This window comes from Ovis aries, chromosome 15, assembly GCF_016772045.2.
Source record: "Ovis aries strain OAR_USU_Benz2616 breed Rambouillet chromosome 15, ARS-UI_Ramb_v3.0, whole genome shotgun sequence".
NCBI classification, from domain to species: domain Eukaryota; kingdom Metazoa; phylum Chordata; class Mammalia; order Artiodactyla; family Bovidae; genus Ovis; species Ovis aries.
In genome coordinates this window covers 28,745,479-28,765,839 of record NC_056068.1, presented here as the reverse complement: position 1 = coordinate 28,765,839, position 20,361 = coordinate 28,745,479, and the positions used below count along the sequence as shown (strand labels likewise).

The 20,361-nt window shown below is 45.3% G+C and overlaps 2 protein-coding genes across 4 annotated transcripts; one reads left to right on the top strand and one right to left on the bottom strand.

Moving 5' to 3' along the window:
• Window positions 1–116: 116 nt before the first annotated feature.
• CD3D (CD3d molecule) lies at window positions 117–4,499 on the top strand. Of its 2 annotated transcripts, none has more exons than XM_042232605.2 (5): window positions 117–241; window positions 2,435–2,641; window positions 3,072–3,203; window positions 3,474–3,517; window positions 3,756–4,499. In XM_042232605.2, the coding sequence occupies exons 1-5, from the start codon at window positions 178–180 to the stop codon at window positions 3,819–3,821; spliced, it is 513 nt and encodes a 170-aa protein (XP_042088539.1). In that variant the 5' UTR covers window positions 117–177; the 3' UTR covers window positions 3,822–4,499.
• Window positions 4,500–9,001: 4,502 nt separating this feature from the next.
• CD3E (CD3e molecule) lies at window positions 9,002–19,623 on the bottom strand. 2 transcript variants are annotated; one of them, NM_001009418.2, is given in 8 exon segments: window positions 9,005–9,669; window positions 10,379–10,425; window positions 10,769–10,936; window positions 11,776–11,997; window positions 12,422–12,439; window positions 17,205–17,222; window positions 19,331–19,439; window positions 19,552–19,623. In NM_001009418.2, coding segments are annotated over 7 exon segments (579 nt in total). In that variant the 5' UTR covers window positions 19,380–19,439; window positions 19,552–19,623; the 3' UTR covers window positions 9,005–9,612.
• Between the last annotated feature and the right edge of the window lie 738 nt (window positions 19,624–20,361).

The following is a 20,361-nucleotide window of genomic DNA, read 5'->3' as shown; positions in this document are numbered from 1 at the left end:
GGTGCAGACCCAGCAGGTAGACAGTATTGGAGCCAGGATGCAAATCTCTCATTAGGGGGCCCCCAAAGGCCAACCTCCCACTGATAAGAAGCTACTTAGTCTGGTACCCCAGGAGGCCAAAGAAGGAGCTTGGGCAGGGTCCCAAGCAAGACCAGAAAAGGAAGGAACCTAGCTGGTATGGCTTATAGAATAGGATTCACAGCTTCTATCAAGGGTTTTGAGAAGTGGCAGTTTTCAGATGGTGAGTAAATGTAATGATGTTGCTGACAAGAACTTAGTTTCTTATTTTTCATCAGCAACTCAAGAAAGGACACCCTGAATCTCCTTCTATTTCCTAGAAGTCTCGGCATCCTTTTCCATAGCCTCTGCTTCCAGCTTCTACCCCACCTCCACACTCCATACTCTGAGAGAGAGCTATTTGCAGCTGCTTCTTTCCTACCCCACCCCCAGCCTACCTCTACCCCAGCTGCTCCTGTCACCAAGAGCAGACAGAGAAATAGGCGTTTTCTAGTTCCTCCCCCACCCTTTACTTTTTCCGGGTACCCGTGAATCAGTTGGGGAAAGGCGGCTTTAACCCCGGCTGATAGTCTCTGACCTGTGTCTGTCTCCTGGATGAATTCTGCTGGGAGATGGAGCACAGCAGGTGTCTCTCTTGCCTGATACTGGCTGCCCTTCTCTCCCAAGGTAAGGCTTCTCCGAGTGCACCGGGACGTCGTAGGGAAGGGACCTGAGAGGGACATTACCACCTGGAATGAGGTCCATTTGAAAGTGCCTCAGTACACCAGTGTTGTCAAGGAGGGTTGTGTTGGGATGTAGCACAGGGTCTGGGAAGCACAGGCTCTTGGCTCTGACTGACTCTAACTAGGGCGGCATCTTGGCCTTCAATGTCTCTCTGAAGACCTCAGGCCAGAGATCTATAGGAAGTTTTGTAGTAGATGTGCGCCTGAGCCTCGGGCTGGTACTGGGAGCTTTGTTCCGTCTAGGGTAGATAGCCGCCGGGGTCCAGGATTCAAGGTCATGTGGACACCATACATCACCACCTGGGGCCATGGCCCAGCACTCAGGGGAATGCTTTAAGAGAGAAGTTCAATCGCGGCTGAGCAAGAGCAAGGGCAGATTTGGGGTGATAGAATGACGCACTCAGCCCAGTTTGCATGGTTTTAAAACTGATAGCCTGATGTTCCAGAAATTCCCTCAGTTCCAGGCAAACTGGGATGAGTGGTTACCCTAGTAGTCAGCTTCTTTAGGAGATCCAGGATTTCCACTGGAAATGGATCCCCAAGGAAGACATGAGTGTATGAGGTGAGCATCTGATGTACGTGTGTCTCCCTGAGAATATATGCATGCTTTCTTCACAAGCACAAGGAATGGCTCTGTGGGGGATTTTCTAAAAGATGCTCTTCTATCCAAATTGGTAACTGACTATGAATCTCAGGGACAATGTAGATTCCACTTTTCCCTGGGATTGGAGATATACATTCCAGTGCTTCTGTGGGCTGTGGAGTTGTTCTCAGTCATAGCAATTCAGTGGTCCTAAAAAGATGCTGTGCATACATCCAGCCCTTAATATCCCCACAAGACTTGACTTGTGTAGAGACCCAAGAAAGGATTCAATAAAAAAAATTATTTTTCTGACCCTCTCCCCCAAGCATGGGTAGAACAACTAAAAATCTTTACATGGGATTTGCCTTAGGTCCCCTTTTGGACCACTGGAATGGTAATTCATATTAGCTTCCCTCTTACCCCCAGCCATCACTGGCCCTGGGAAAGGCTTTGGTAGTACCATTCCCTGGGCAGTGGTTGACCATGAGTGAGGAGGAGGGAAAGAGGATGAGAAGTTGATGTTGGAGTGTGGCAGGTGACTGGGAAGTAGAATTAGATGTTTTCTTGGAGAAAAAAAATATGTGGACATCTCCAGTTGAGAACCATTCTTCTGCCTTTCAATATCTCTTGGGTGTTTTAGCATTCTGGGCTCCCTTCCTACTTCTATTCAATGATCTGAACACATTTCCATGAAGGTTTTAGATTAACCCAACTCCATGATTTCCTTTTTTGCTCTGTGTTCATCAGGGCCTGTCCTCTGTTTGGATTACATCATCATGTCCTTCTCTCTTTTTTTAAATGGAGTATAATTTCTTTACAATGCTGTTAGTTTCTGTTGTACGATGAAGTGAATCAGCTATATGCATATATGTCCCCTCCCTCTTGGACCTCCCTACCACCCCCTTCTGTGTCCTTCTTGGCCTCTGCAGTTTGTGGGATGCCTGCTGAAGCCTTTCTCTTGTGAATTCCGTCTCTCTCAGCAGAAACCTCGAACTGTTCTAGACTTGGATAGTGGTCCTTCTTAAGTAATGAGCCTCAGCAGAACAGTGGTCTGGTGCAGACTAAAGAGCTGGCTCCAATCGTGGTGTTTTGGTTTTTTTTTTTTCCTTAGTGAATCCCCGTGCTCTAGAAGTGCTGGAAGCTGAGGACAAAGTAATTTTGAAATGCAATTCCAGCATCACATTGCTACAAGGAACAGCAGGACAAGAAGTGTCAGACAATAAAACTCTGAATTTAGGAAAACGTATTGAGGACCCAAGAGGAATGTATCAGTGCGGTGAAAAGGCCAAATCATTCACTCTGCAAGTATACTATCGAAGTATGTGCTTCCAGGATCCTTTGGGGGTGGAATAGGTGGGGGCTTCTGGACATGAGAACTTCCTAGCTGGAGAGAGCTCCAGTGTACCAGTCTGTGCTCTCAACAAACTGGCTTGCTCTTGTAAAGATATGAACCAGATTTTGAAGCCTTGAGTGGGAAAGAGCTTAATGGTAAATGACCAATAGTAGTCTTATGACCCAAGCAGTAGGGGCTTGGTCTGGAGCATGGTTGGCCTACTGCCTTTTTTAAGTTCCTACAAACCTGAGACTACTTCTTGGACTGAAGGTTAAAGTTGGATGTAGCAAGGCTCTTGGCAGGCCTTTTTCCAAGTTTGGGTCTTGACCTGAAAGCTCTTGTGGCTGCCCTAAGAGGCATGGTTCCCTGATCTTGAAGACCCTCCCCTTCTCTTCTGGCCTCCCTTCCCCCACAGTGTGCCAGAACTGTGTGGAGCTGGACTCAGCCACCTTGGCAGGCCTCATCATCACCGACATCATTGCCACTGTGCTCCTTGCTTTGGGTGTCTACTGCTTTGCTGGACATGAGACTGGAAGATTCTCCAGGGGTAGGTAGAAGGGACAGAGCATGTGCATGTTGTGGCTGTGCGTGTGTACCTGCTAAGGAATGGGGCTGGCATTGGGCTGTGCCTCATCTGGGTGTCACCACTGCAATCTCCTAAGGACTCCTACAACTGGTTACTGACATAACTTGGGTGCCCACAAAGCTCATGCAAACTTCTGAGGGTGTTTGTAGCTGCGGTCCCCCGGCAGCATTCATGGGCCTCCCTGTGCCACCTCCTTGGCCCTTGCTGACCCCCTTTCTCCGGTTCTTCTAGCTGCTGACACTCAAGTTCTGATGGGGAATGACCAGCTCTATCAGGTGAGCCCTGAGGGGAGAAAGATGAGACTGGGGGGAGGAGCGAGTGGGGATGGAGAGCCTGACACTAAGTTTAATGTGCGTGCGTGTGTGTGTGTGTGTGTGTGAGAGAGAGAGAGAGAAGGTACTAGTGGGGAATTCATCACTGGGGAATCCCATGAACTCTCATCTCTGGGGTCTGCTGGGGTTCCCCATGGGAGAGTTCTGACCCTGCCTCCCTGATCCCCTTTCTCTCTCTTAGCCCCTTCGAGAGCGCAATGATGCTCAGTACAGTCGTCTTGGTGATAAGTGGGCTCGGAACAAATGAACCCGACGCTGGTGGCTTCTAGGCCCATCAGTTATCAACTGGATCTTCTCTCCTTGCTCAGCCAAGAAAGATGTCCTCCTCTGCTTAGCAGGCGCCTGACTTTTGAAGGTTCCTGGGCATGCCATGGGGGCAGCCCTGCCTGGCTGGGCCCCTGCCCTTACTGCCCACCTGCGTCCTTCCTTCATGACTTCCGTCCTCTGCCCCCATGGACTGTGTGATGGGTGACCTCTCACCATATCCTGGCCCACTGGTGTTTCTGTCCCACTGGTGGGCTCCCTGGATGCAGGACCGGCCCTGCTGCATTCTCTTGGCTCCAGTCCCGTTACAATCCTACAGCTTTGACTTCCTCACCACAGGCGAGGACGGGCTGCTGTCTTTATGTACACAGGCCACATAGAAGTTTCCATGACATCACAAGCAGAGGTAGCAGACACCAAGGGCCCTGGGGAATCACTTCTAATCAAGGCTCTGAGAATGTGTATGATCACTTCTGCTAAGGGGCTGGCCCTGGCTTTATGACCCCTGTGGACTGGTAGCCACCAACTATGAAGGAATTTCAGTCAAGGCCTCTTTAGTACCCATTTCCCTGTATAGAAGGTACCATTCTGTTTTCTTTCCCCAGAACCTGTCCCTGCTCCACCCTGCCTTCTGCATAATAAACTGGCATCAGAAACTTTTCATCAGTTAAAACATATGATCTTTTTCCACCCACTTGGAAAGCTGGAGTCTGAGACTGGGTGGGGAATCGGGAAATTTTCAATAGATGTCATCTTTAGCCATTGGGTTAGTAGTCGTTCTGAAACTTTGGGATTTATTTTAAAAATACGGTGACTTCCCTGGCAGTCCAGTGGTTAAGATTCTGCACTTCCAATGCAGGGGGCCTGGATTCAATCCCTGGTTGGGAACTAAGATCCTGCATACTGCAAAGCCAAAAAAAAAAAAAAAGTAAGCACAACTTGGAAAAAAAAAAAATACACACTTGGGTCCCATTTGGGAACATGCATGGGTCCCCAGGTAATTCTGAAGCAGCTCCAATTCAAAGACTGTCTGGTTTAGGGAAGAATTGAAGTCACTTCTTCTTTTGTGTCCTTTATGCCCGTTCCTGTCTACCATGGGTGGGAAATCCTCTTTCTATTCTCTGTGTAAGAGTAATTCAAGGAACTTCAGGGCAGTTTAATGAGAGTGGGAGTTTCTTAGGCCAGGGTTCCCAAAAGAGAAAATTATTAACAACCACATAGCCAGAGATCTGGATAATTCTTCCCTATCGCCTTGAGATACATACAGACTCTGACTTTGTTAGAGACAGAATGAACTTCCCATTTACACTGCTTCATTCATGGTTATGAGTTATTCCTTCCTTTTATGCCCTCTGCTGCAGTCCTAGCCCTAGATCCCTCTGTTACACAGGATCCGTCCTCCCTGGGCAAGGCTTCATGGCTCACACTGCACCAATGCTCATGTCCTTCCCATGCGCTACACACCTCCTGTGACCCTATGCGCCTCATATACCCTTACATCCCCTCTATTACTCACCAGTTCTCAACATTTGCTGTACTTTGGATCTCCTGGGAGCTTTCGAAGTCCTGATGCCTGCGTGTCACCCTCAGAGAGTCTGATTATACTGTGCCTCAGGTGATTCAGATGTGAAGTCAGGGTTGAGAAACACTGACCTTCACCTGAGCCCTTCTGGAAACTTGGGTCCCTTCAGCTCCCTCCCTTTTTCGTGTGCTTTTAAAACATAGCTTCATTGAAGTAAAGTGCGATGAATAAACTACATATATTTAAACTGTGAAATTTCATAAGCTTTGGCATATGTAGACATTTGTGAAACATCATCACGCTTGCTAAGCATGAACCTACCCGACACTCCAGACAGTTTTCTTGTGACCTTTTGCTCAGATCTTCCCTTAGCCGTTTATCCTGCAGGCAACTACTGAATAGCTTTCTATCATTATAAATCAGTTTCCAATTTTCTAGAGTTTTATGTTAAGTGAAATAGTATAATATATACCCCTTTTTGGTCTGGCTCCTTACATTCAGCATAATTATTTTGAGGCTCATCATCTTGTTGCATCTATTAATAGCTCATTCCTTTCTAATGAATGGTATTCCATTGAATGGATATACCACAAGCTGTTTATCCATTCACCCCTTGATTGTCTTTTGAGTGGTTCTTTGTTTTGGCTATTACAAATTAATTTTCTATGAACATTCATATATAAGTCATTATATAGGTCATACATACAAGGACATACACTCTTATTTCTATTGGATAAATACTCAGGAGTGGAATGGTTGGGATAAAATTTTTAAAGAAAATGGTCTAACTCTTCTTTTTCCAGTCCCATATGAATTGGCTTCTCAGTTACTACAAAATGCCTACTGAGAATTTGATCGGGATTGGTTTAAATTTATTGGTCAGTTTGGTGCGAACAGATATCCTAGTGATATGGAGTCTTCCAATCCATGAACACATCTGTTTTATAAATTAGAAGGCAGAGCTCCTTTTTAAAAATAATTTTTTTTCGGCTGTCCTGGGTCTTTGTTGCTGCAGGGGTTTTTCTCTAGTTCTCTAGTGATGTTGAGCAGGGGCTACTCTAGTTGCAGTGGCTTCTCTTGGTGCAGAGCACAGGCTGTAGGGCGCAAAGACTTCAGTAGCTGCGGCTCCTGGGCTCTAAAGCACAGGCTCAAGAGTTATGGTGGACGGGCTTTGTTGCTCCGAGGCACATGGAATCTTCCTGGATCAGGGATCGAAGCCCTGTCTCCTGCATTGGCAGGCTGATTCTTCACCACTGAGCCACAAGGGAAGCCCCCGTGAACACGTTTTTTGGTCAGATTTATCCCTAAGTGTTTTAATCTAAGTTCAATTTATTTACTAGCTAAAGGGCTATTTTGGTTCTCTATTTCCTCCTCAGTGGGTGGAATGCCTTCTCTTTTGTCTTCAGATTCTATCTATCCTTCCCTTCAAGACCCAGCTCAAGTCTCTCCTTCTCTGTGGAGCTTTTGCCGACCTCCTCAATTCTCCTAGTACCTCTTAGGAACACTGATAATACTATCTATAGGACTCCTATGCATACTCACATTTGTTCTGTTGTTTTAGAACAACAATAGTTGGGCCTCTCTTACATAACTGTAAGCTCCCTAAAAACAGAATCTGTTTGTACTTAGCAGAGTGCTGGTCTGTCACATGAATGATTAGAAAAGCACTCATAGGAGGAATACCTAAGCAATGCAATACAGAATTTTTAAGTCAGGAAAATGGAGAGTGTTTCTAATGATCAGAGTCCGCACTGGGTACCTGTTCAGAGCAAAGGAGTTGGACAGCCTGGGTTGCTAATTCCAGCTCTGTCCCTGACTATGCACTTTGGGTGAGTAACTTCACCTCTCTGAGCCCCATATCCCCATCTGTAAAATAAGGACAACATCTTTCTTCTCAGTTGTCACAGGATGAAACGAGGTAACTCTTGTAAAGTGCTAAGCACGATTTTTCTTGTTGTTTCATCACTAAGTCGTGCCCAACTCTTTCGTGACCCCATGGACTGCAGCTCGTCAAGCTCCTCTGTCCATGGGATTTTCCAGGCAAGAATACCTGAGTGGGTTGCCATTTCCTTCTCCAGCGGATCTTCCTGACCCAGGGATTGAACCTCGGTCTCCCACATTGGCAGGTGGATTCTTTACCACTGAGACACCAGAGAAGCCCTCAAGCACAATTTCTGCTGCTGCTGCTGCTGCTAAGACGTGTCAGTCGTGTCTGACTCTGTGCGACCCCATAGACAGCAGCCCACCAGGCTCCACCGTCCCTGGGATTCTCCAGGCAATAACACTGGAGTGGGTTGCCATTTCCTTCTGCAATGCATGAAAGTGAAAAGTGAAAGCGAAGTCGCTCAGTCGTGTTTGATTCTTTGTGACCTCACTGGCTGCAGCCTACCAGGCTCCTCTGTCCATGGGATTTTCCAGGCAAGAGTACTGGAGTGGGGTGCCATTGCCTTCTCCTAGAGCAGAGTAAATGCTTCCTAAATGTTCGCTATTATTGCATTCATTATGCTGAGCCACACCTCCCTTTCCTGGGCACCATCATATACACCTGGGACAGAACTGCCACCGTTGGGCCAGCCTGCTGATCAGCAGCTAGTCACGGTCAACGTCATGGAGATTCCTTTTGCACCTAAGTGCTGCTTACAGGGACAGAAGTAACTTCAATTCAGGCCAGTAAACAGAAACAGCAGCCACAAGACCGAGGCTGAATGTGTACAGTATATGGGGGACTGCAAACCACAGAGGACTTTTCTGAGTCGTGGTCACACTCTTAAATAGTCCTGTGGTCAGCAGGGTTTTCTGAATGCAGAGAGCCGGCTGATTTGAACTCGGTTGAGAGAGCCTCAGGGCTCCTGTGAAGGCTCTCTGCAAGCTGAGCATGTGCCCTGGGAGGCCGAGAAGGAAGCCCTCCCACACCGGCCCTGCTGCTCCGCGCCCATCACCCTCACTCAGAGCGCAGCCCACATCCGGGCGGCTAAACCACAGCCGGCTTCTGGCTGCCTTGCGCTACCTCTCGCAGCGGAGGCGGAGACCCCTGCTCTGCCGCACCTCCACCTCCTCCCACCCCTCCCCCAGCCCCGGCGGCTCCTCCTCTCCTCGGAGGGGCTTCCTTCTCGAGGCAGCGTGGAAATCTGTATCCCTCCCTCCCCCACATCCCAACCCCTGCCGACACACACCCCTTCACCTCTTCTTTTCTTTCTGCTGCCTTCATCTGCCTTTTAAGACCTCTATTTCTGTCTCACCCGTTTTCTGAACGGACCATTCATCAGGCACTCTTTGTCATCCTTGCTGTTTTTCTCCAAAAGGGGTTAGGTAAATAATTCTTTTTCTCCCTATCTTTCTTTCTCTCTTCCTCCTTCCCTTCCCTTCCTCCCTTCTTTTTCTTTTCCTTCTTCATTCCTTTCCTCTCTCCCTCCTTCCCTTTCTCTTCCCTTTTCTCCCCCCCACTCCCTGCCCCTCTTTGATTTATTCCCCGATGCCCTTTTCAAAGAGAGCTTCAGGTAAGGCCTGTTCCAGTTGTGCAAACAGGTAGTACTTGCATTTGAGGTCATAGCTGGGAATACAGTCAAAGGTAGGGAGGACCTGTGTTGTCCAGGAAACAAGACAGCCTCTGAGGGCTTCCCAGAAAAGAGGGACAGCAACTCTTTCAGCCAAATACACTTTATTTCTTTTCTTTATCAGCTGACAAGGAATTTAGCACATTCATGGAGCTACAAATGACCATCTAGGAGTCTGCAGTGGAGACAGGGAGGGAAGGGACACAGAATGAGCTCTGGGTTGGGGTCTGTGAACAGGGCAGGACTTATGCCAGCATTTACCCAGTCCATTCCCACCAAGGCTTTCCAAAGAGAGAGCTAGAAACAGAGAAAGGTAGGTGGAATAGTTAGGGATGGGGCAATTTCTCTGCAGGAGAAAGAGGGAATCAAAGGGAATAGTAATATCCACTGGGGAAGGAACGAATGGGGGCAAGGTGGTGTGAAAAACAGAAATAAATATCTTGACAAGAAGGCCAACCAGGTGTGAAGGGGTGAGTGGCTGCGATGTTTCAAAGGATAATAAGGCAGCAATATCCTTGGACTGGGTGCCAGCAGAGAAGGCAGGAAGGAGGCCGTGGGGACAAGGCTGAGGGTGGAAGCTCCCCACAAGGCAGAGGAACTTCTCCTGTGGGTCCAAGATTTGCCCAGGGAACAAACAGGGAGTGGCAGGCCTGGAGAGGAGTCAGACCCGGGTCAGTGGGAGATGGTGTCAGGAGTTGTCAGACGCCTCTCTGATTCAAGCCAGCATACAGGTCCCGCTGGCCTTTCCGGATGGGCTAGGGGTGGAATAGAGAGCGGGTGGTCAGCAGGGTGGGAGGAAGTCATTCCTGAGAAAGAAGGGCTTCTGCAGAAATAACTTAAGAGCAATGGGAAGATCCTAGGCTAGGAGGCAGGAGGTGGGCTCAACTGGTCATCTCCTGTGAACCTTAGTTTTCCCATCTCAAAAACGGGAAACTAAAGGACCACTTCTCAGGGCTTTTGTCAGAATTAAGTGAAGTCGCTCATGCAAAAGTAAATGCCACATGCTTGACTGGTGCTCAGTAAATATTTGTTGAGTTTGTCCAGGTGTGATATGCAAAATATTTAACCATTGGTGGTGCATACACAACGATCAATCAGAACAGTCCTGGTGATTCTCTGCCATGCCAGGCAGTAACTCTTCACTTGCCAAATCAGCTGGTAGGTACATGCTGGTGGGATGGCAGGCATGAGTTTATGGTGTTTGGGTGTATGGTATTCCCCATGGCTGCTCCTGAGCTAATTAATGAATAAACCAGAGAAAGAGGAGTGATACCGCCACCCCCACTGCTTGTGGTTGTGGGAACCCTGCAGCCTTTGAGATGACAGATGCAGAGGTGGGCACTTGGTGGGTTGTCCTGGAGCCCTGAAGGAGGGGCTTTGAAGTGTCTGACAGGCCAGGTGGACAGTCCCACCTGTCCCCTTCTCCCCTAGAAAGACCCCTCCCCCCACTCTGTCCCTCATTACCTCATAGTCTGGGTTGGGTACAGGGGGTGGCCTCTCTCTGTTTTGTCCTGCAAAGGAGGGAAGGGAAAACGATTCATTTCCAAGAGGACACACCAATCTCGTGAAAATGAGATCCAAATCCAGGATGGCAAACTCCCCTCTACTTCTCAGTTTTTTCTGTTCCAGCTGCTATTTTTCTTTGCCTTTTTTTCACCCCATCTCTAATGACCCTACACAGTTCTTATCATTTTGTGACCTCAGCTCAAGGTCCTTCCATGGTTTCTGAGTAATCTGAGATGGGACATTCTGTGTCAAGATCTCGGCCATACCATGACTGTTCTAGAGAAGCTGTCTTGACCTGGTCCGGGCCAGACATCCCCCCCTTGGTGGACATCTCCTCCGTGATCTTACCCCGGGGCCTGCCGCCAGCACCTGCTCCTCTCGTCATAGGCGTGGCCTTGGCCTTTCGGCTCTTGCTCCAGTAATACACCAGCAGCAGCAAGCCCAGAGTGACACAGATGTCAACCACGATGATTGTGGCCACCTCCAACAGATTCACCTCCATGCAGTTCTTACACACTGTGAGGCAGGGGTTGGGGGAGAAGAAGAGAAATCCCCCAGAAAGGAAGACACAGGACACAGGATGAGGAAGGAACAAATGAAGCTCGTTCCCCTTTAGTACTCACGAACCTGCCATGGCCAGACACCCCTCCCTCTGCCCCCAGGCTGTTTCAGCACCTTTATAACAACTAACGAAGTGTGGTGTTCATGGGTAGAGACTCTGGAGTCAGTCAGATAGTCCTGGGTTCAAATCCCAGCTACGTGACTCACTAGTTGTGAGAGTTCGGAAATGTGTGTTGAGCCCACAAAGCTTCTGTTTCCTCATATATAAAATGGAAGTAAGATAGCACTGAACCCACATAGTTGGTAAGAGGATTGTATGAAACGCCCGGGCAAGTGTTTGGTATAGTGCTTGAAACTTAATAAGCATTCATTGATTGTTAGCTGTCATTATTGTTTATGATTATGCCTTAGTTTATGACATTTTCATAGAGTAGCTTTGAGTCCTTTTTGTAAATCCTGAAGAATTCGTGTCTGGATAAAGCATCAGATAAACTAATATTGGGGCTCCATATTTTCTGGACAGGATATAATGCAGACAGGATACCCAGTCTGTCTCTTGGGAAGTTGTTTTGGATCTAGTGCTAAGGTTACCCTAACAGCCCTATATTGATGTTTAATCTATATTTCAGAAAATACTGATGATGTGTGGCCCCAGATAGTCTTGGATTGAGTGTAGGAGAAGCACAAAGTTGCCAGGGAACTGTTAAGTTGAGTAAGGGGAAGTCCTGAGAATGCTCTTTTAAAATATCCTCCCTAAAGAGCTTAGTAGTGCTTGCTCTGAAGACCTGTATTACCTCTTGCTTTCAGGTACAGCGTATGTGCCGCCTCTGTGTTGCCTTCGGTTGCGAGGCACTGATAATAACCACTGTTCTCCATTTCCGAAAAATTATCCAGTAACAGGTATTTCTCATTGTGACCTTTCATTTGTTCATTATTTCTTTTCCATTGTATTCCATTTTCAAAATCTTTAGGGCACGTCAGCTCAACAGAGTTTCCAGAGATGGAGACTTCATATGCTGGGGAATGGGAGAGAAGAGAAGGGAAATTTAAAAAGAGAAACAAGTAAGATTTAAGGCAAGTTAGTAGCCAAAGAACCAACCAAATGCAGAAAGTCATTGACATCCTAGATCTCAGATTTTCTTGTCAAAAGGTGACTCTGTTGGCTAAAGGGTATGAAAGAGGAGAGACACAGGAGAAGGAGCCCTAGAGAACCTCTTGAAGATGACTTCAGAGTTTAGGCATAGACATGGGGACTTGGAAGGAGAGGGTGAAAATAAAGAAAATCTATAGAAGTCCTTATCTGTAACGTTTCTAAAATGGGGAGTTAGAAGTGTTGGGAGGACCTCAGTTCTTGGGGTTAATCTCCCTCAATCAAGTGCTTTTTCCCAACCACAGATCTGCATCGTTGATAGGGCAGGTATAAAAGACTGATAAACTTACGATTCTGTTCAGTATCATCTGAAAATGAAAAAAGGAAAGAATGGTAAGAAAATAACCATGGTTGAAGTTTAAACTGTAGGTAAAAAATTTCAAGTGGAGCTAGACACTGTCCCTAAGAATCCCCAGAGAATTCTTTGGGAGCCCCATGTCTTGAAGATGAGTTATGTACCTGGCCTAAGAGATATGCTCATAGACACAACTCAGGTATATCAAACTGAGAGTATATCAGCATGTACTTCTAGACTGAGATCCACTAAAGCTCAAAGAGTCTTAGAATCCTAAAACTGAAAAATTCTAAACGTCTTGCATTAGCAAGAGCCATATTCCAGATAGATATGAAAGGGATATCATATCCTTCTCAGAGATAAACACCTTCATTTCTTTGAATCACTGATTCTTATACTCATCTGTTTTTCGTTATTCAGAAGTTCTTTCTTATAACTAACAGAAACCCTCATAGTAGATATCAAATATCTTTCTTCTTATTCCATGCCACTTTCATGTTATTACCCTTAAATTATGTGAAGTTCTATATACGTTTTAAAGAAATAATTCTTCTAATAAAAAGCGACATTATTTTAAATTATATCTCAGTGCAATCAACTCTTAATTATATATGTTGGAACTATTGGTGCGGACAGCTGAAATCCTCTAATAAAATTTGGGGATCCAGCCAAATTCCCCAGAGTAGGTAATTTTGCCCTAGGAAATAGGGATGGGGAGCACCCTGGTTTCCTGGAAGACCTGTGGCTGGGACCTTAGGCAGCACTGGGCTATGCTTGAGCCTGAATATATAACAGCTGGAAGAGCAGAGCGTGATGCTCAGAGATGCCCCTCTCTCTATTGGGAGTGTTTTGCTACAGTGTGCTATGGGGACAGAACACTGGACTGAGTCAGAAACCCTGTGTTTGAATCCCAGATCTGCTTTAGGCTGTGTGACCAAGGGAAAATCATTTAACTTCTCTGAGCTTCAGTTTCTTCATCTGGGAAACAGATAAAACATCCACCTTCCAAGGTATTTGTGAGAACTAAGTGGATTATGAAACTGAAAATGGATGGTGCATTGCAGATGCTCAAGAAAAGTGGTTTTTACTTTCTTTCTTTCCTTCTGGGGGTCCTGCCAATGAAGAACAGAGCGGAGTACTGAGCCAGTTGCCTAATCAGCACTCCAGCTGAGATCATATGGAATGTAAGCAAGTCATTCTGCGGGTTTACCTATCTACTAATAGTGGGGAGCTGAGCATAATGACAGTAGATCATCTGTAATATCTTGACTTGGAAAGAATTTTTCAGCATTGATATTTCTTAGAAATAGTAAACTAGAAATCATAAATAAAATAATTTAGAAGTAAATAGAAGTTTCACACTGCATGATATGTTTGTTTGGAAAGGCAATGTGAAAGAAATTGCTCACTAGTCTTTTTGGCATAAGTTCAGTAGTGAAGCACAGACCGATACATTCTCAGACGAGGGCCTAGATGTCTATGCTTAGAGGCACGTGTTTTATTATTATTATTTGGCTGTGCTCCATGGCATGTGGGATTTCAGTTCCTCAACCAGGAATCGAACCCAGGGTCCCTGCAGTGGAAGCAAAGAGTCTTAACCACTGGACCAACAGGAAATTCCCTTAGATGTCTATACTTAGAAACAGGACATATGCTCACAAAAATTTTGTACATGTTCATAATGATTAAAAAAATGAGTTTCAGGGACTTTCCTGGTGGTCCAGTGGCTAAGATTCTGTGCTCCCTATGCAGGGGGCTGGGTTAGACCCCTGGTCAGGGAACTAGATCCCACAAGCCGCAACTAAGACCTGGTGTAGCCAAATAAATATTTTTTAAAAAATGAGTTTCAGCATCAGATAAATATGCATTTATATTTTTATCCCTGATTGGACTATATATTTGTTTTCTAAGTCTTGGTTTTATTATCTGTAGAGTGGGGATGTTAGGAGAATTACGTGATGAACTTCAGATAGACTATTAAGGGCAATACCTAGAACATGTATGCTCAGTAAACTATAATGCTTATTTTTAGTCTGCATATTTCCCATATAACGATAGCTAAACTCTACCACTGCTTTCCGCCCATCAGATGATATTCTAAGTAAATCAATCAATCCTCATAACAACTCTACAAGCTAGGTATCATTATTATTTATATTTCACATGTAATAATGCTTTGGCACAGAGAAGTTAAGAAAATTATTCAGACACTCAGCAAGTAAGAAGTTGAGCCAGGATACGATGGTTTAGTTTCAGAGTTAGATTCTCAACCTCACACTCCACAAGCTTCTCCACTGCCTGAGATATTGTTCCTTACAATATAAGGTCATTCTTTAAAACTCAACTCAAGAATCACCTCCCCTGGGGAGCTTTCCCCAACTATATCCTTTGTAGAGTTGGCCGCACTTCTCTTTATATTTTATTTTACTCTTTACTCATAGCAGGAAACAGACTATATTATCAATTATTTGTCTTTCAAATAAGACCATCAGCTTTCTTTCTTTCTTTTTTTTTTTTTTTGCCGAACCATGTGGCTTGTGGGATCTTAGTTCCTTGACCAGGGATTGAACCCAGGCCCTCAGCAGTGAAAGTAAGAAGTTCTAACTGCTGGGCTTCCAGGGAATTCCGAAGACCTTCAGCTTCTGCAGTCATATGCATGATCATTTATTCATTTAAAAAACAGGTATTGAGCACCTGTTCACACACACACACACACACACACACACACACACACGCACACACACATTGAGCACCTACCATGTGTATTAGAAGTAAAAGCAAAGTGTTAGTGGCTCAGTCGTGTCCAACTCTGTGATCCCATGGACTGTAGCCCACTGGGCTCCTCTGTCCATGGGATTCTCCAGGCAAGAATACTGGATTGGGTTACCATGCCCTTCTCCAGGGGATCTTCCTGACCCAGGGATCAAAACCAGGTCTCCGGCATTGCGGGTGGATTCTTTACCGTTTGAGCCACCTGGGAAGCCCATGTGTATTTGGCCAAGTAAATAAAGTGTTGTTTTGGCCTTCAATGAATTCATGATATACACAAAAATTCCAACCCACACCCGCATATATATTCTTTCCTGAATGGATGCTCAGGAATACACATCACTCAGCTATAATCGGATCTGACGGTTAGCAACAAACATAGGCACATCTCATACAGATTCTATTGAAAGATAATTATATTTTCTCTCTAATGGTTCTGGTTCTTAGTATTTATTACTGTGATATGTCATGATCATTTTGATCCACATTTGAAAGGAAGTTGTGCAGAGTGAAAATCCTCTTACCAATTTCTTCTGAATCTGAAAAAGAAACTATTTGAAACACTTCTATCAGCTAATAAGATCAGACCCTTCCACCCTGGGTTAGGACTCTTCCCTCAATCTTCAGAAAACAATGGATATTTAAATTTCCCATGGCTGCATATGAAAAACTCTTTCGTATTCTACATTAAAAAAACTGGTGGCTAATTAGTTATAAAAAAAGGGTCCTAAGTAATCATTTTGAATATAATGTCTATTCGATACATAAATATAAAATATACTTATAAAATTAAAAATATAATTGGCACTAGTGGTAAAGAACCCGCCTGCCAATACAGGAGACATAAGAGATATGGGTCCATTCCTGGGTCGGGAAGATCCCTTTGAGGAGGAAATGGCAACCCACTCCAGTATTCTTGCTTGGAGAATCCCATGGATAGAGGAGCCTGGCAGGCTACAGTGCATAGGGTTGCAAAGAGTTGGACATGACTGAAGCGACTTAGCAGGCAGGCATAAAATTATTACATTGTACACCTTAAACTTATACCATGTTATATGTCAACTATATTCCAATAAAGTTGGCAAAAAAAGGAAGATCTGTATTGAGCATAAATTAAATGATAAAAACCAACCCCAAATGACCAATAGCATGCAGAAGAGATTAGTTTTTCTGGAGTTTATCAGGGCTTTCAACATATCCCATCTGTCAGTAAGGTAACATTAACACATTCTCCATGATATATTTCTTAAAAAGGATTCTAAGGACACTACAATTAAGGCAGATTAAGGGTATGTAATGGAGACTGGCCCAGTGCCTGCCTTTTAACACAAAATTGGTTCACTCAATTTGGAGGAGCTGACTAAAGAGAAAGCCTTTCAATATTGGGATATTCCTGCCTCTCTGCTATGACTAAGGAGGTAAGTCCAGGCCAGGCACACTCATATGCATGTGCACCCATGAAAACACACGCACGCACACACACACACTTTCAGAGTATTTGGACATGTAATTCTTCTTCTTCTTTTTCACTTTTTGGTCATACCCCACAGCATGTGGACTCTTACTGCCCTGACCAGGAATGGAACCTATGCCCCCACACATTGAAAGTGCAGAGTCTTAACCACTGGACCACCAGGGAAGTCCCTGGACATGTAATACTGAATGTGGGCTCAAATGCTTCCCCAGAGGCCTATTTAGTGCATCCCTAGGCATGCATTCAAGCCACAAATCCTCTATAAAAAACTCACATCAAATAGGAGATGAAAACTTGGCATTGGTTTAGTTGGCTCAATTCTTTTCTCCTGCATAGTTAACACTCATTGTTTCCTATGATCTCTGTTGCATTCCTCTTCTTGGCTAGAACTATCCCTAGACTTATGAGGAAAAGGCAAAGGAGAAGATGAGAGAATCCCCTTTTATTGGTCTCTGTAGGAGGTCTAGTGAAAACATTCATAAACATAAAACCGATGGGCTGATTTGATAACAAGGAAAGAAAAAGCATAACTCACCTTGTGCCCAAGCACCAACTAGAAAATAAATAAGAAGAAAAGAGTTAGTAAATGTTGTGAGTGACTGAAATTCCAAGCAGAGAAAGTTCTGTAGTCTAGTCTGACCATTTCTGAGTGTCTGCGGTCCTTCCCACCCATTTCTGGATCACAGTTAACCCTATACCCAGTGAGTGATATGGACTTTTGGGTACTGACCCGGGGTTTCTGGTCCATTTGGGATGAGACAGAAGAAGGAAGCACCTAGCGTTAAACATGAACACACAGCATTTGACAAACAGATGTTAGAAAATGTTGACGGGTGCTTCTGGGGAGATGGAGAAATAGTGAGAGAGTTTTGCAGCCCAGCCTCCATTTTAAAAAGAAATCTCTTGACTGTGGAAGAAAAACAAGCTCTGGGTTAGGTACAAAGATTGAGATTCTTGTTCCGTCTGACTCCTGCTGGTCTGATGGTTTGGTTTTTCCATTTGTTTTCTACTGGAGACAGAGATGGGAATACTTGAAACCAATTACTCATTAGCTAGAGCCTGGGCATTGAAGAGTCCGATCGTATTTCCACTGGGTCCTCCAGAGTCCCTGCACTCAGCAGTAATCGAGATTCTCTGTAATGACCAGTTTCCCTGACATCGCCTTCAAGTTTCATGTGTACCTCTTTTATCAACAGCCTCTATATTGGATGAGACACCCTTCCCAATCACCATAACCAGAGCAGCCTGAGCACATTCTCATGAGGCCAAACCTCTAGGGGTGTTTGGGTCTTTGGTATTCCCTCTCTCTCCCTCTGCAGAGCACAGTTTATACTAGGGGGCTGTAACCCAATGCCTTGAGGAATCCCACTCTGCCCCTTGATACTCCAAACATGTTCCCTGGACCAGTAGGAGACAAATCAGCCAGAGAGCTCATTATGAAGGCAGAAGAGCAGTCCCACTCCAGACCCACTGAAGCAGAAGTTGAAATTTAACAAGATTCCCCAGTGACTCGTGTGCACGCTCAAGCTAGAGAAACCCAAGATGAAGCAGGAAGTGGAGACGCCATGGCTGTAGCTCTGAGATGCAAGCCCCAGCTGTGATAGTGTTTTCTAGATTTCTAAAATAAAACCCTCATGAACTATTTGGCCTCACATCGTGCCATCATTAAGAGCACAGGTTGTAGGCAGTTCTGAGTTCCCAGATCAGCTTCAGCACTTACTAACTGTGGTTTTAAACAAGCTATTGAACTCCTTTGAGTACTAGTTTTTTACATCTGTAAAATAGGGCAGAGGTCCCATAGGGCTGAGGTCCCCAACCTCTGGGCCACAGATGGGTAACTTCCGTCAGATCAGTGGCAGCATTAGATTAGAAACAAAGTGCACAATAAATGGGATGTGCTGAAACATCCTGAAATGAACCCCCCACCCCAGTCCGTGACAAAATTGTCTTCTACGAGACTGGTCCCTGGTGCCAAAAAGGCTGGGGACAGCTGAAACGGGATACATATAATGTTTACCTTCCAAAGTGGAGGTAAAGATTAAATTAGTTAACACAGGTAAAGACCTTTTTGTAGCACAGTATCTGGCACTCTTACTGAGTGCTGTTTACTACAGCAACCTTAAAAAAAAATCTTTGTCTGATATGAGCTATGGAAAGCCTCTTAGTTACTTATCAATTTATATTCCACCTTCCTTCCAACAGGACTAAAGTAATTGAAAGCAGTTGGTCAACTGAAAAGGACTGGAAATTATGAGGTGCTTCATTGTCTCAGATACTAAGCTTGCTGCATACTTGGTGCAGAGTTTGGGATCAACCATATACACTCCTCGCAATAAACAGCGAAGGTTAACTCCTCTAATCTCCTTTGTGTTAGCTCATAAGGGTTGGGCTGTTCACTGACAGAACAAGGTTTTTCTTGGAGGCACAAAGATCTTGCTTTCAGTAGATATGATCACCTCAACTGCTTTCCTTTAGCTGTTCTCTGAAAGGTCTTCTGGGAACATGCTAGCCTAGCCCTAGTTCCCTGTGCTAACACCGCACAAACACTTCCTTACATTTTCTAGAAAATAAGGCTCCTTGATACCCTGGGCAGTACCAGGTTAGGCAGTGAGCCTTCCATGGTCTGGAGAAACACCCATCTTTCCATTCCATCGTACTCACCTAATAAGAGGCAGAGTCCCAGAACTTGCCAGAGGTTCCCCGACTGCATCCTTCCCTCACTGGACGCTCACTCTACCTAAGATGGCGGAGGCCAGTTGGCTCACAACTTCTGAAAAAGAAACCAGAGGACTTTTTCAAAACCCCTGCTGGAGTTGAGGACCCTGGGGCTATTGCTCCCAATGCTGGGATGAAAAAGGGGGCTTTGTAAGAGAGAGACTCACCATTTTCCGAAGCAGGCACCTACGGCTGGGAGGGGAGGCGGGTTTCTGAACCCCACACAGGAAGTGTGAAGGGGCCTCTGGGCCTGAAGGGTTCTACGTTTGAGACGGAGGCAGCCACCTGGGTTGCCTGGGGAGAGTTGGGCCCCGTGTCCTCCCATTGGATGAGGGAGACCTGAGGTGCTGTGAAAAAATACCTGCAACTTAGCTGCCCAGGCCTTACACAATGCACCCCCCACATTGGGGGATCCCTTCTCAGATACCCGTCCTCACCACACAAGCTGTGATAGGAAGAGAGAGGAACACCAAAGAGTTGCTTTCTTTATGGCATATGTGGCTTGGGGCAAGGTGTTGGTTTGAAAATATATGTTGATTTAAAACCATGAGATGCCATTCTTTTTTGCCTATGATAATTACGAAAATATTTTTTAAATGTAATATTCAGCATTGGAAAGGGTAAAGAGTCCAGTCTTAGAATCTGCTGATGTGAGTGTAAACGGTTATGGTCTTTCTTAATTTTTGAGCATGCATCAATCAAATGCTTACCCAGTGCCAGGCACTGTGCTAAGGGCTTTAACCAACAGTTCTCTAAGGACTTCCTTGGCAGTCTAGTGCTTAAGACTCTGTACTCCCAATACAGGGGCACAGAATTGATCCCTGGTCAGGAGCTAAGATTCCACATCCTGAGTGACATGGCCCCCAAGCAAAGAGACACAAAGAAACAGAAAACAAACTTCTACAGTAGATATTAGGGCTTCCCTGATGGCTCAGTGGTAAAGAATCTGCTTGCCAATACAGAAGATGTGGGTTCCA

Bases quoted from the DNA above. Each gene is read 5' to 3' on its own strand.
- CD3E (XM_060399254.1), bottom strand. From the start codon at position 19,379: ATGCAGTCGGGGAACCTCTGGCAAGTTCTGGGACTCTGCCTCTTATTA. The intron at 10,937-11,775 runs GTAATACAGGTC...CCTGCCTCACAG, and splicing joins GCTGTACCTGAAAGCAAGAG to TGTGTAAGAACTGCATGGAG. The intron at 10,426-10,768 runs GTAAGATCACGG...CCTCCTTTGCAG, and splicing joins TGCTGGCGGCAGGCCCCGGG to GACAAAACAGAGAGAGGCCA.
- CD3D (XM_042232605.2), top strand. From the start codon at position 178: ATGGCTTATAGAATAGGATTCACAGCTTCTATCAAGGGTTTTGAGAAG. The intron at 242-2,434 runs GTGAGTAAATGT...TTTTTTCCTTAG, and splicing joins GAAGTGGCAGTTTTCAGATG to TGAATCCCCGTGCTCTAGAA. The intron at 3,204-3,473 runs GTAGGTAGAAGG...CGGTTCTTCTAG, and splicing joins GACTGGAAGATTCTCCAGGG to CTGCTGACACTCAAGTTCTG.